Source organism: Nerophis lumbriciformis, linkage group LG11, assembly GCF_033978685.3.
Source record: "Nerophis lumbriciformis linkage group LG11, RoL_Nlum_v2.1, whole genome shotgun sequence".
NCBI classification, from domain to species: domain Eukaryota; kingdom Metazoa; phylum Chordata; class Actinopteri; order Syngnathiformes; family Syngnathidae; genus Nerophis; species Nerophis lumbriciformis.
Window position 1 is genome coordinate 18,962,355 of NC_084558.2, and position 15,200 is coordinate 18,977,554.

Sequence of the window (15,200 nt, forward strand, 5' to 3'; positions counted from 1 at the left end):
AAACCATAGATACAGCATTGATTCATACATCTAATTTGATAAAACATCTTAATTATAATATATATTATAAGTATAGAGTCAATTATAATTTCCAATAAAAATTCCTCTCTAACCATCTCCTATAGAACCAGGAAACTAGTGGAATTATAATTCCGTGTTGTCATTTTCTTATGAATGTAAAAGAAAGCCCTTCAAAAATGCATGCAAAGTTCAATTGAAATAAATTTTCAATAAAGACCCTATTTTGTGTGTGTGTGTGTGTGTGTGTGTGTGTGTGTGTGTGTGTGTGTGTGTGTGTGTGTGTGTGTGTGTGTGTGTGTGTGTGTGTGTGTGTGTGTGTGTGTGTGTGTGTGTGTGTGTGTGTGTGTGTGTGTGTGTGTGTGTGTGTGTGTGTGTGTGTGTGTGTGTGTGTGTGTGTGTGTGTGTGTGTGTGTGTGTGTGTGTGTGTGTGTGTGTGTGTGTGTGTGTGTGTGAGTAGCAGGACTTTCCCAAGAAGCTGCCGATGTCTCAGTCGGTCCCACAGATATATATGCAAGTGAAAGAGTTCATTTATGCCAGTCTCAAGTTCTCTGAGTCGCTACACCGCAGGTATGTCTCTCTCAATAAAGGTCAATTAATGTGTACTGTAATTACTTCAGTAATTCACAGTGTATCTTAACGACACATCCAAGTAGCATTTCATCTAGACAATGCCTTTCATTTTTTTTATTGTGATGGACAAGTTCTTTATTTTTCATCCAGTTCAACAGAGATTGATGATATGTTGCGAAAGTCAACCAACCTGCTGCTGACAAGAACACTTAGCTGTTGTTTGCAAAACCTCATTAAGAAGCCACACATAGGACTTACTGAGGTATTAACAAAACATTACCGATGAAGTTCACCCCGATTTATTTTGGTTGATTTATTCAAAGTGAAAATTGTATGTTCTCTCTGAAGCTGGTTCAAATCATCATCAACACCACCCACCTGGAGCAAGCCTGCAGGTATCTTGAGGAGTTTATAACAAACATTACCAATGTGTCCCCTGAAACAGTACACACTACAAGACTTTACGGCTTGTCTACCTTCAAGGTAAGACACTTGGTCATCATTTCCTTTATTCAATAGAAAAGTTTTAGTCCCACGACATATATATTTTTTTAATCTGTAAATTATATATTAACGTGTCTAGAATTTTTTTTTTTTTTAATTATTAGTCCTGCGTCCTTCCATGCTGTTCCCATCCATCTATAATTATAGAGATATATTACAAATGGACCACAGTCCACTCCGAGATGCTCGTCGAACTTCAATATTTGGAATAATTTGTTCCAAAGTCCGGCAGCACTGTGGCAGTGAAGTAATTATGTCTGCCTTATAGTTTGGAAGTTCTGGATTTGAATCTTGGACCTGTTATTAAAATATTGATTCAAACTCTTCTTATACAATTACTAAAGTGGCCGTATTATGTTATTTTCCTACATTTAAAACACTTCCTTGTGGTCTATACATAATGGTGTAATTAATGGTGGTGCTTTTGGTCAAAATTTTGCATAGATTTGGTTTTAAAAACCATCTTCAAGCTGCGTTCTGACTGTCTCATCTTGTGGAAGGTCTTATTTACGTGCCAAAGCCCTCCTCCAGGCCAAGCATTCTTCGACTGCGTCTCCACTCCGTCAGCCATGTTGTAGTTTTTAGTGCTTTGATATCTTGTCTACCAACAGATATTAAGTATGCTACATGTACGTATGCTACAAATGGCAACAGCGCAGGATTTTAGCATGCATGTGCATGTACAAGCCAGTATCCCCCACAAGAGAATAAAAATAAAGAGCTTATTGACTACAACATTGGAGTACAACTGGATAAAAATGGCAGACTTGTGCAAAGCTCTTTGGGTAAACCTCTACCATATGGAGATATCTGCTGACGTAACTAGGGCAAAATACGTCATTAAAGTCTCATTTGAACCAAGTTTGAAATAAGGCTACATTGTTTTATAAATATCGCTGACATGCTTCTATGGTTGGATATCACATTTTCCCAAATACACAAAAACAGGTGCCAACAGGTAAGAAAAGTTGGCTTTGCAAAGTAGGACCCCTTTAAAGGTTTTTAGACTACAAGTATATAGTAATAAGGCCAATCTAAATGCTTGGTGTAATGTATGTACATGTTTTAGATAATGTACAAGTTTTAGGCATATGCAATACATATTTAACAGCATTCTACAGAATGAATACTGCCTATTGTATGATGTAAGAAATACAAGTAAAAGTTGGTATTACAATTAGTGTATTTATAGAGCACAACCATCTTAATGCAGTGCAGGGGGAGTATAGAAAATACTTGCTTATGTATTTGGGAGCCAGCTGGATGGTGATCATTTGGCATTTCTGCCTTGCGTCGATGGACACGGCCTGATGCAACATGCCATGAGCCTGGTTAGGCAAGTTCTAGTTGCATTCCGTGTGGGATCTTGGATCATTTTGTGGAAGTCATTGTCCAAGAGCCTTTGCCACACTGTATACAATAGCTATAAAGTAGCAGAAGAATACTGTAGAAGTCCCAACACAATCATGGATTTATGTGGGAATCAGCAGTTTTATTGTTTTGTAATATCCACACAAATTCCCGAGAGTAGTGAGGTGGGGATTGTGGCATCGATTCACCAACGTAGCATCTTTATTGTCCACATAAAGATTCTCCGAGACTGTTCTGAGGTTTATCCACTCTATAAGACGCTGCTTTTTGTTTTGTTTTTCCAGTACAAAAGCACCATTTGTCCTTTCTGTTGAGAATGTGAGTCCGCTTAGTTTAACAGCAACTTTTAGTAGAAATTAATATTCTCTTCATCTTCTCTTTTCACTTTTCTATCTTCTGTCTTCATGTTCTTCTCTCCTGACCACCTTTCATTAAATATGTCACAGGGACAAAATGTCTAAACAGAATTCAATCCTACCGAGGTGCTCTCGTGATATGCTAAAGTCACATATGGCTGCAGTTTAATCTTAGGGGCATTTTTGTCAACATTTTATTCACATTCAAATTTCACGGCACAGACTAGTTAAATTAAGATATTGAATATGTAGCCCTATGAATACTTATGGAAGATGTTTTCCAGGATGCCCGACATGCAGCAGAAGGAGAAATTTACACCAAATTGAACCAGAAAATAGATGAGTTTATTCAGCTGGCAGATTATGAATGGGGCATGGCGGAGTCAGATGGCCGGGCATCTGGCTATCTCATGGACCTGATAAATTTCCTGCGATCCACGTTTCAAGTCTTCACACACCTCCCGGTGAGTTGGCCCCATCTGTTAACCTGGGCACATCGTTATCTTGACTGCATGACTTTTTTGGAAATGTGAAGGCATTTTTTGTTACGTTGTTTGAACTTTTTTTTTCAATTGTTGAATGTTTGTAAAGGGAAAATACTGGGTACAACATGTTTAAGATTGGTCAATACTCATAGCAGTAACCATGCTCTTATTTGGCATGTCATCTGCACCAAATGAGGCCATTCTTTGTTGTTTTTTTGACATCGTGAGAATGACTTGCTGTAGTTATGCTTTTGCAATTCCAGCCCATTTGGTTTCCTAATTATTGAGCGCTTTACTCCCAAATATTCACTTTTGTGCCTAGTTTTGTTTGTGGTTTTTGTATTATTTAAGAAAATATCCCCTGCTTCCACAATAACATCTCTATTAATGAACAGCACTATGATTGTTTTCCCTCCTGCTTTTTTTCCCTCATAATCTGCATTCTTTTAAGCATGCGGTCGCTACTTAAAATTTACCTCCTCCTGTCCATTTATTCTTGCCACATTTCTTTCCCTTTTCCCCACTCCTCGTCCGTTTTGGTTTGGTTTGGGGTCTGCTCAGAATAACAACAATGAACATCCATCAATGTCGGTGAGTACCATGTCTGGCTGTTGCACTGAACTGCCCTCTCACAAACCGTAGAGAGAATAAAGGCGTGTTTGTGTTTGGATAGTGAAAATAATTGGTTTCTTTTTGCACGTGTTGCAACCTGCAACATAAAAGTGTATGTTGCCCTCATAATAGTGTGTTCCATCTCAGTAAAATCTTGCAATAGTGTTGTCACTCACCAACCATTCACTAGGAGCTACCCAAAGCTACTATAAAATATTTTTCATTCAATGTGTAATATATACATGTAGGTGTGTATGATTAAAATATTATAAAACTAAATAATAGTTTTAACTTTGTTTAAATAACTAATAATATGCTTTTAATAGGCGAGACGTGCGACTGCATTTTGCAAAATATCAATGATCCTTCACAAATCATTTGTCATATGTTTATCTTCAAAAATGCTTTCAAACATTTCAATGCTCACTGCTTGTTAGTTTGAGGCTTTGCAATGCATGTTTTGCAAAACTTAATCCACTGGTGTTTAACTTTACACTGCAGCCTTTTGCATGATTGCATGATTATTGGACATCAAATTGACATTGAGGTTTTAATTAGTGCGATAACGTAACCGTTAGAGACGGAGTGATTTTTCTCTCCGCTGTCATAGCCATTTGAGTGACAGACGTGTTTGCCAAACAGAAGTGTTTATCTCTTATTTCAAACAGGGAGAAATATGTCGCAGTCTATGCATCGCTCTCAGCACTTGTGCGCCTTCATTTAACAGTAGGATTACCTGAATCCAATGAGCCCTCTTTGCAGGAACCAGCTTTACACACAGGAAGCATGTACAGACAGCCTCCCTTCTTGCGACTCACTGCAAAGTAAGACAAATTAAGAGGAAACATGATTACAAAGCCAAATGTCCTGTTGTGGAAATAGTTCAGCTTCAAATTGGATGGGCAATATGAGCCCATCAACACAATCAACAATATTTGTATTTAAGTTAAATTGTTGCTTTCAGAAGTGAGCCCATTTTATTTTTGATTGTTAATTTATTTAGGCTAACAAAGGTATTTACCTTCCAATTACAATACAATGGTAAACAATTATACAGTTTAAAAAAATAAAAGTTAATAGTCTTTTAAATGGTTACTTGCATTATTAATGTATATTATGATTACATTAGATTATAAACAGTGTATAGTTTTTATTGATTATTTATTTCAGTTTAGGAGCATGATGTAGACAAAAGGTCTAAGTCTGTCTGCATATAGCCAATTATTTTTGACCGAACATTTTGCATATTGTTCTGTGTGGCACCTTGAGACAAGAATATGTTGATTGACAGTCTAAAAGTAATATTAGACTTCTTCATTCGTACGTTTATGCATTTATATGTATAAAATATAAAAATCACAAATCCAATCACAAGTTTGGTGAGAAAAATCGCAATTAGGTTTTTTTTTTTTTAAATCATGCAGCCCAAGTGTGCAGCCTCCCTTCCTTGTGCCCCACTGTTTTGCACAAGCATTGCACTGCAGTCGTCTTTGCTTCAGTTTGACATTCTTCATAGTACAAAACAATTTTTTGTTCTGTTTGTTGATATTGTAAAATGTGGCAGTTATTTTTAATTGATCGATGGAACAATCACATTAACTAAGCTACACATCAGGGTTGTCCCGATACCAATATTTTGGTAAAATGTATTTAGATACTTTTCTAAATAAAAGGGATCACAAAAAAAAGGCATTATTGGCTTTATTTTAACCAACAATCTTACTGTCCAATATACATGTTTCTTATTGCAATCGAAGAACAATTTTGTCCTTCAATAAAATGGTGAACATACTAGACAATTTTAATCTATTATCAAATTAGTTTTGCTTACAATTTTGTTGTACAATGTACAATGACAATAAAGATATATTCTATTCTATTCTATTTTAATTTGTCTTTTAGTAGTAAGCAAACAAAGGCTCCTAATTTGGTTGCTGACGTATGTAGTAACATATTGTCTCATTTCTTATTCATTTATTGTGTCAAAATTGTGATGGACAAGCAGTAGAAAATTTATTATATATCTACTTGTTCATTTACTGTTAATATTTGCTTACATTCTGTTTATCATGTTCTATCTGCACTTCTGCTAAAATGTTATAAACACTTACTCTTCTGTTGTTTGAATGCTTTACATTACTTTTGGATGATACCACAAGTTTGGGTATCAATCTGATACCAAGTGGTTACAGGATCATACATTGGTCATATTTAAAGTTCCCATGGGTCCAGGGACATATTTCCTGAGTTTAGAAACATGATATTAATTTTTTTTAAAAAGGAAAAAATATAGATGTAATCATTGTAGTATCGACTAGATACGCTCTTGTACTTGGTATCATTACAGTGTCAGGTGTTGATCCACCCATGGTCTTGTTTACATTGAGAAGCGCAATTTGCGGTGATGCCAGTGAGCTGTTGTATCCTCCTACGGTGTGTAGTGAAGCATGTTTAGCTATTCCTAGTCCTGCAGGGATGGTACTTGTAAGAAACATACTTTATGTGTTGCCATGGAAGCGAGGATTAGTGATTTAGAAGTAGCTAAAACACTGCAGACTGCGGATGGACATAAGCCGCTCGCTAGCTAGTGAGCCAGGTTTAAAACACCTCTTGTAGAGCTGTGTTTTAGTGTTATAGCTTCACCTTTATTGTTAGTTTTTAAGCCAAAATGCGTCCATTCTCCCTTTTCTGTCTACACACTGTGTCTGCTTGTAAGTACTCCGTGATTATGCGCTGCCGAACATGCTCCTCTGCTCGTAAAACCGTCAATGTCACAACATTGACCACAGCGCGTCATCATTCCCTTTAATTAAAAAAAAAAAGGGGAACCGTTACTTTTCAGAGATGGTATAGTACCGGTTATGATTCATTAGTATCGTGGTACTTTACTAGTACCGGTATATTGTACAACCCTACTACACATTATGTTGTGCACCTGTACTTGTGCTTGTGTGCTTTGACTTTGTGGGCTATTTAGGGTTCTCTTTATTTATGTTTTGCAAAGTGGCTGTTACCGTTAATTATTGACGAGAATAAGAATTTCAATGAATTTACAACACGTTCGCATTGGGTGTCAGTGCATATGCAGGGTGATTTGGGGCATACTCACACTAGGCCAATCGTGCCATGTCTGGGCCACGGTACGTCTGACTATTATGAGAGAAAGTAATGCGACCGCCATACAGATTTTATAACAATAACTGATACAATTCTTGATAAAAACAAAATGGCAAACTAATCCAGCAGTCAAACCCACAGTAAGCCCGCTTACCGGGCACATTTGTGTTTCTACAAATGACGTGTCATTTATTTCGTTCAATTGGTTAGTGTCCTCGTGAAAATTAATCACAACAGTAACTTTGCACAAAATAAATATTCAGAATGAGTCCAAAAAGAAGAAAAATTCACAAAATCAGAGAACTGGCAGTTAAACAGCTAAAGAAAAAGTTATGGGACAACCAATGAACTTTGGCTCGAGTACTCAGCGTGAGTGTTGGCCAGGGAAAGGGAGGGGAAATCCCACCGATGTACTGGCTACTCTTGGATTAAGCAGAGACATTTTTAAAGTAATGTAAGTTCAATAAATATTACATAGATAGAAGACCTCTTTTATACTGCGAATCCAGGCAATTGGTCTGCGTTCACTTGGTAATTCGGCTTCCTGCCATCAGATGATAATATGTCCATGGCTTTCAACAGGGGAAGGTGGGCAGGATATCGAACAATTCTCTTACTCCACCACACGCTTTAATGTCATCTTTGACGCTTCTCTCAGCCAAAATGCATTCCTCAACCATCTAGTCAATCTCTACGACACAAACTGTAATCCCCCTCTTGCCTTGCCGAGCTGGCTCCCATTAAAATCCTGATTGTCTCCTTCACTCACTCTGCAACCTGATACACAAATGAGTTTCACCACCTTAAAGGAATATGTATGCGTGGAATGTTTTGCAACATTCCTATTAATCACATACTGTAAATTATCCAATGAACGCCTCTATTCAATCAACCACAGTCTCTGCTGGGTGCTTCATCTACCAAGAAAATAAATAACTGCTGTTCTTATTACGACCAAGTGAGACATTTTTTTTTTACCAGTAACAACTGTGGTTGTAGGCAACGCCATTTTTGAGTAACTCCACAAGATTGCAGTAGCTGCGTTCGCGTATCATGATGGCTGGTTAGCATCCAGCAGCCATAGCTACTTCTGCGAGTGCTTTAAAATGTTGGTTAGCTGTAACATTATTACATCTCAATTACAGTATAATCCTTATTGGTATTACAACAGTGGTTTTGTTTCTGCTGTGTTGTGCAAGTACATGTATTTGTGGTCATAGAGGGCTACAATATCATTTCCATTTTCTCACACAATCAATCAATCAAAGTTTATTTATATTGCCCTTAATCACAAGTGTCTCAAAGGGCTGCACAAGCCACGACAACATCCTCGGCTCAGTTTTCACATCAGGGCAAGAAAAAACTAAATCCAATGAGCGTAATGAGAAACCTTGGAGGGGACCGCAGATGTGGGGCACAGTCACAATCACTCCCCACTGGCACAGTGACTACAGAAAAAACTGTATTATTGTGTATTATTCTACGAGAAATGCTATGTGTGCAGGAATTTTCCAGCCTGGCGCTGGTTAGTTCCAGCTGACCTGACTCTTCACCCGGACTAACAGACACTGTAATTGCCTGTGTCCGAGCTTGCTCTTGTGTAATTAGTCAAGTGTGACTCAGCCAGTAATCTATGTTCCTAGGTGGAGTCATGGCGCCCTCATCAGCAGGCCCGGTTTGCCCCAATTATCAATAAACGGTAGTCCCTGTTATCTACAAAAACTAGCCAGTTACTTGTTAAGCGAGACTAATCTGCTAAACCTCTCATCATTGCCTCTTGCAGGCAGGGGGCCAGAGACATGTACTCGATGCCTGGACATCTTTTTTTACAAGTCCTAGCTATGTTCCTCTGGGTTATTTCTGACTGTCTCATCCTAGTGTCATTGGAGCCAACGTGTACAACTATGTTTGAGTAGCTAGTGGTGCGATTAGCCTGTCGTATGTGTTTACTAGGCCTGTTGCGAGTTAGCTTCCTAAGATTAGCTTCAATGTCAGGTGCTCTGGCCCCGGGAATACACTTAATTATGACTGATTTGCTAAGCTGTATGTTTCGGGTAATGGGGTCCCCTATGACTAAGGTGTGGTGCCCTTTAGACTGGGGTGTAGGACTAGCTAAAGGGCTAAATCTATTATGCGTCTCAACCGGTTCACTGTGGCTTGTAGGTCGCTTAGGGATGCTACAAGCTTGGCTAGTCAGCTCGCTACAGCTAACTCTAGCAAATGTGTCCGCAGCGTCTAAAGTTACGAGATTACTCTGCTCTAGTTGGCGGACACGGTCCTCTAGTAGGGCCAACCTATCCATGAGAACTGTGCACGAAGAGCAGGGAGCCATACTGAAGTCGAGTTCTTGCTGTCTTTGGAGAAGTGGCCGCAACGTGTGGCAGCAGATTCCCTAGCACGTAGCCACCTTCGCCGCGCTTAGCTTTGTTAGCTTAGCAGCTAGCTAGCTGAGAAAGGGGCGGTGAGATAGAGAGCACGTGGTTTGCAAGTTTGATAAGACTACTTAATATGTTTGGGAAGGAATAGAGAAAGCTGTAAAACAATTAAAAGCACACAGATAGAAAGATAATATTTAGCTTTTTTTGCGGCAACAGCGAGCAGTCATATCAAGGCAAATCATTATCAAAGTTAAAATTGTTAATCAATGCATGTACGTTTTGAAATATTATCCTCTCTTCAGTAATTGCCTTCTTCCAATTAAATACCCATCCTCTGTGGTCCAGCTACAGTTAGAGCATTTGCAGTTGTTTATTTGCATTGCAGTTGCATTTATCTGCGTGGTTATATTTTGCAGTTTGTATTCTACTGTTTTGTAGCATTCTGCTTTAAATTGCCTTTTTATTTGTGTATTATTTTGTATAAATGTTTTACTTATTGTTATCCTTAGACTTATGTTTGGCATTCATTCAATAATTTTATTGATAGGGAAACATGTTTCCCTACTGAGCATGTGACAGTAAAATGTTTTAATCTCTTGAAAGTTTTAAAATACTTGCATCATTGACAATTGTCACAATTCTTAATCATCTTTTGCCTTTTTTCTGTCTCTCTCTATTCTTTGTCTTTACCTATTGACCCTTCTTACCAATGGTTTCTTTCTTCTTTTAATTTATTTTTAATTTTTACCCTCACTCCCTTTATTTCATGCAACTATCCCAATTCCTAACATAATAATATGCTACGTCATTTATTCTCGCTATTCATGTTCACCTCTTTGACGTCATACGGACTTTCATCCTGCCCTTCTGTCCTAATTTACTGTCCCTCCAAACCACATGTCCACTTGTCTTACACAATCCTTATTTTTTCTGTCACTGCTTGGTCTTCTCTCTCCCTTCCACTGTTGTCTCTGCAGGGTAAAGTGGCCCAGACAGCTTGTATGTCAGCCTGTAAGCATCTGTCCACATCACTAATGCAGATGCTGCTGGACACCGAACTGAAACAGATCAGCATGGGGGCCATCCAGCAATTCAACTTAGATGTCATTCAATGTGAATGTGAGTAAAAAGAAATGTACAGTTTATACAGTCTTGGTCAAAAGTTTACATACACTTGTAAAGAACATAATGTCATGGCTGTCTTGAGTTTCCAATAATTTCTACAACTCTTATTTTTTTGTGATAGAGTGATTGAAGCACATACTTGTTGGTCACAAAAAACATTCAGGAAGTTTGGTTCTTTTATGAATTTATTATGGGTCTACTGAAAATGTGACCAAATCTGCTGGGTCAAAAGTATACATACAGCAATGTTAATATTTGCTTACATGTCCCTTGGCAAGTTTCACTGCAATAAGGCGCTTTTGGTAGCCATCCAAGCTTCTGGCAAGCTACTGGTTGAATTTTTGACTAAATTGGTGCAGTTCAGCTAAATGTCTTTGTTTTCTGACATGGACTTGTTTCTTCAGCATTGTCCACACATTTAAATCAGGACTTTGGGAAGGCCATTCTAAAAGTTTAATTATAGCCTGATTTAGCCATTCCTTTACCACTTTTGACATGTGTTTGGGGTCATTGTCCTGATAGAACACCCAACTGCGCCCAAGACCCAATATCCGGGTTGATGATTTTAGGTTGTCCTGAAGAATTTGTAGGTAATCCTCCTTTTTCATTGTCCCATTTACTCTCTGTAAAGCACAAGTTACATTGGCAGCATAATACTACCACCACCATGCTTGACGGTAGGTATGGTGTTCCTGAGATTATAGGCCTCACCTTTTCCCCCCCAAATATATTGCTGGGTATTGTGGCCAAACAGCTCAATTTTTGTTTCATCTGACATCACATGGACAAAGATAAGACCTTCTGGAGGAAAGGTCAGATCAAACATAAATTGAGCTGTTTGGCTACAATACCCAGCAATATGTTTGGAGGAGAAAAGGTGAGGCCTTTAATCCCAAGAACACCATCCTACCGTCAAGACTCTTTGAACATTCTCGTCTTCTTCTTCGCTACCACTGAGACTAGGTTTAATATTGCAGGCATGACTCTGCAGCCCACAGCTGGTAATTACCGTTTGCTACACAATATTACCATCACTATGGTATATTCTTTTATAACCTGTTCTGATTAAGAGTCCGCAATTACAGAACGTTTAACAGGCTGAATATTACATTTTAATTAATAAATAGGTAGATAAGGTTAAACCATTGTCATGCAGAGAAATTAATTCCATTAACTTGCCCTGCAGTGCAGAAATTTTGGGCAATAATTACATAAGCACACCATATCCACTCATCACCGTGCAGAAGAAAGCCATAAGGGTCATTTATAAGGCAGGATATACAAATACATGTTTCATACTTTTAAAAGTATTGAAATTTAAAGTTTGTGTGGAACTACAAACAGTACAAATTACATATAAAGCAAAAAAAATAGTAAAGTGAGTAATGTGGGTAAAAGATTATTGATAATATATTTTATTAAGACCGCTAAATTTATAATTGTATATAATAATAATGATGATAGGAAAGCTAGTTATTTATTTATTTAAAAAAGAGGTCAGAGTAATTAAGTAATTAATTAGTCACTTCTTCCCACTCCTTTTTGGATATGAAAAAAGACATACAGTATGTATTGTTTTCATTTTTTATGTTTTTTTCATTGTGAAATGTGTTTATATTTCTGTACATTACTGTAATATTATCAATATAATTTCCTTTTTTCCCATTATTTTTTTATTTTGCTTTGTTTCTAACATGTCCAAAATAAACTACTTCTACAACTTACTAACTTGTACAATATGTAAAGTACAGAATATCATAAACATTTAATCATGTAGAAAAAAATATCACCTTACATCTTTGACAATCAAAGCATGATCGTAACCATTCACATTTTGCGTTATTAATGCGTGAAACTGCTATCTTAACATGGAAGTGTAGCCCCTCTCCTCTAATTGTAAGTGCTCCTAAAGCAGGAATACAAATGTTGTATTCCTAAAAAATAGAAAATCTGGCAAGACACCAACACACTGCAAGTATTTTTTTGATTCTCTTTAAAAATGGGTTCATATCCTTTTTCGTGTTGAGCGATTTCAAAAAGCATAATGTTTAAAAAAACATTTCATAAAGAAAATGAATTGTCCAGTCATGGTATTAAAAACTTTAAAAATGATCTGGCTAGGGTACACTTATTAATGACGAAAAATTATATCTATCTGCGATTATTGCAATAAATATTTTAATCGTCTGACAGCCATTATTTATACACATACGTGTGTATTGTATATTATATATATTGTTACTTTACATGCAGTCGGCCAGTGCGGACCCCTAGTCAAAATGTTTGGACACCCCTGTTCTACATGATAAAAGGAGGCGTGGCTGAGATGGTTGAGCGGCTGTGCCAGCAACTTGAGGTTTCCTGGTTCGTATCCAGCTTCTGCCATCCTCGTCACAGTCGTTGTCCTTGGGCAAGACACTTCACCCACCTTAATCTCGTTGGGTCATGGTTAGCGTCTTGCATTGCAGCATCCGCCATCAGTGTGTGAATGTGTGTGTGAACGGGTGAATGTGATGTACAAACCCAAAACCAGTGAAGTTGGCATGTTGTGTAAATTATAAATAAAAACAGAATACAATGATTGACAATGAATCTTTTCAACTTTTATTCAATTGAATAGACTGCAAAGACGAGATATTTAATGTTCAAACTAAGAAACTTATATATTTTTTTGCAAATAATCATTAACTTAGAATTTAATGGCAGCAACACATTACAAAAAAGTTGGCACAGGGGCATTTTTACCACTGTGTTACATAGCCTTTCCTTTTAACAACACTCAGTAAACATTTGGGAACTGAGGAGACCAATTTCTGAAATGTTTCAGGTAGAATTCTTTCCCATTCTTGCTTGATGTACAGCTTAAGTTGTTCAACAGTCCGGGGTCTCCTTTGTCGTATTTTACGCTTCATAATGCGTCACATATTTTCAATGGGAGACAGGTGTGGACTACCGGCAGGCCAGTCTAGTACCCGCACTCATTTGCCACAAAGCCACACTGTTGTAACACGTGCAGAATGTGGTTTGGCATTGTCTTGCTGAAATAAGCAGGGGCGTTCCTGAAAAAGACGTTGCTTGGATGGCACATATGTTGCTCCAAAACCTGTGTGTATTTTATAGCATTGATGGTGCCTTCACAGATGTGTAAGTTACCCATGCCTTGTGCACTAATACACAACAATACCATCACAGATGCTGGCTTTTGAATTTTGCGCCTATAACAGTCCGGATGGTTCTTTTCCTCTTTGGTCCGGAGGACACAACGTCCACAGTTTCCAAAAACAATTTGAAATGTGGACTCGTCAGACCACAGAACACTTTTCCACTTTGCATCAGTCCATCCCAACGAAGCCGGCGGCGTTTCTGGGTGTTGTTGATAATTGGCTTTTGCTTTGCATAGTAGAGTTTTAACTTGTACTTACAGATGTAGCGACAAACTGTAGTTACTGACAGTGGTTTTCTGGAGTGTTCCTGAGCCCATGTAGGTGATATCCTTTAAACACGGATGTCGGTTTTTGATGCAGTACTGCCTGAGGGATAGAGGGTCACGGGCATTCAATGCGCAGTGATTTCTCCAGATTCTCTGAACCTTTTGACGATATTACGGACCGTAAATAGTAAAATCCCTAAATTCCGTAGATAAATGTTGTTCTTAAACTGTTCGACAATATGCGCATGCATTTGTTCATGACCCTCGCCCCATCCTTGTTTGTGAATGACTTTACATTTCATGGAAGCTGCTTTTATACATAATCATGGCACCCACCTGTTCCCAATTAGCTTGTTCACCTGTGGGATGTTTTAAATAAGTGTTTGGTGAGCATTCCTCAACTTTCTTTTTTGCCACGTGTGCCAGCTTTTTTGAAACATGTTGCAGGCATCAAATTCCAAATGAGCTAATATTTGCAAAAAATAACAAAGTTTACCAGTTCGAAAGTTATCTTGTCTTTGCAGTGTATGTTAAAAAGGATTTGCGAATCATTGTATTCTGTTTTTATTTAAAATTTACACAACGTGCCAACTTCACTGGTTTTGGGTTTTGTATAATATAAAGTGCTTTGGGTATCGTTTCAAGTAAAGTAAAGCGCTATATAATTACTGACCATTTACCATTTAAATATTGTTTTAAAAAGCAATAAAATGCTATGTACTACAAACAACTAAAGTCGTTTTATGAAACAATGCAATGTTTTTCTTAGCATTTACCTTGGGGAGCAGACTTCTGCAGGTGTTTCTTACGAGCTTCTTCTCTGCCGTGTAACAATAGGAATTCTTATTGTAAGTGACGGACCGGAAGGTCAGAGTTGTCAGCAAGTGATATGCTTTGGCCATATACTGAATAATATTTTTATGTACGAAGGGTAATGCTCGATCGTCCAGTTTGTAGAATCAGAAGACTTAACGAATTGAAACACGTCAAACAGACCATTAGCAACTTCTCCACATTTTTATGGATAAATGTCTTGTCATTTGGACATTTTTGGCTGCATAGAGCAAAGGCTGGCTTCTGAGCAGTGGGCTGCTACAAAGGAGGACATGTTTTTAATGGTTTGTTTCTCCGATTCGGTGGGTGTCGTCCGCTATCATTTTAGTTACCAATCATCTCCTTTGCACGGGCAAGGTTTGGGGGAAAAAAAACAGCAACCAATAACTCAAATGTA

General features: G+C 37.9%; 1 protein-coding gene across 4 annotated transcripts in view; it reads left to right on the forward strand.

The window, feature by feature from the left end:
• Positions 1-15,200, forward strand: part of exoc6 (exocyst complex component 6) — a 76,746-nt gene that overhangs the window by 37,403 nt on the left and 24,143 nt on the right. For 2 of the 4 annotated variants that reach the window (XM_061967135.2, XM_061967138.1), the window contains exons 16-21: positions 479-588; positions 742-853; positions 940-1,074; positions 3,107-3,286; positions 3,869-3,898; positions 10,392-10,533. In XM_061967135.2, the coding sequence (XP_061823119.1) occupies positions 479-588; positions 742-853; positions 940-1,074; positions 3,107-3,286; positions 3,869-3,898; positions 10,392-10,533 (709 nt within the window). The remainder of the gene's footprint in view (positions 1-478; positions 589-741; positions 854-939; positions 1,075-3,106; positions 3,287-3,868; positions 3,899-10,391; positions 10,534-15,200) is intronic. The other 2 variants (XM_061967136.2, XM_061967139.1) reach the window with 1 other exon arrangement.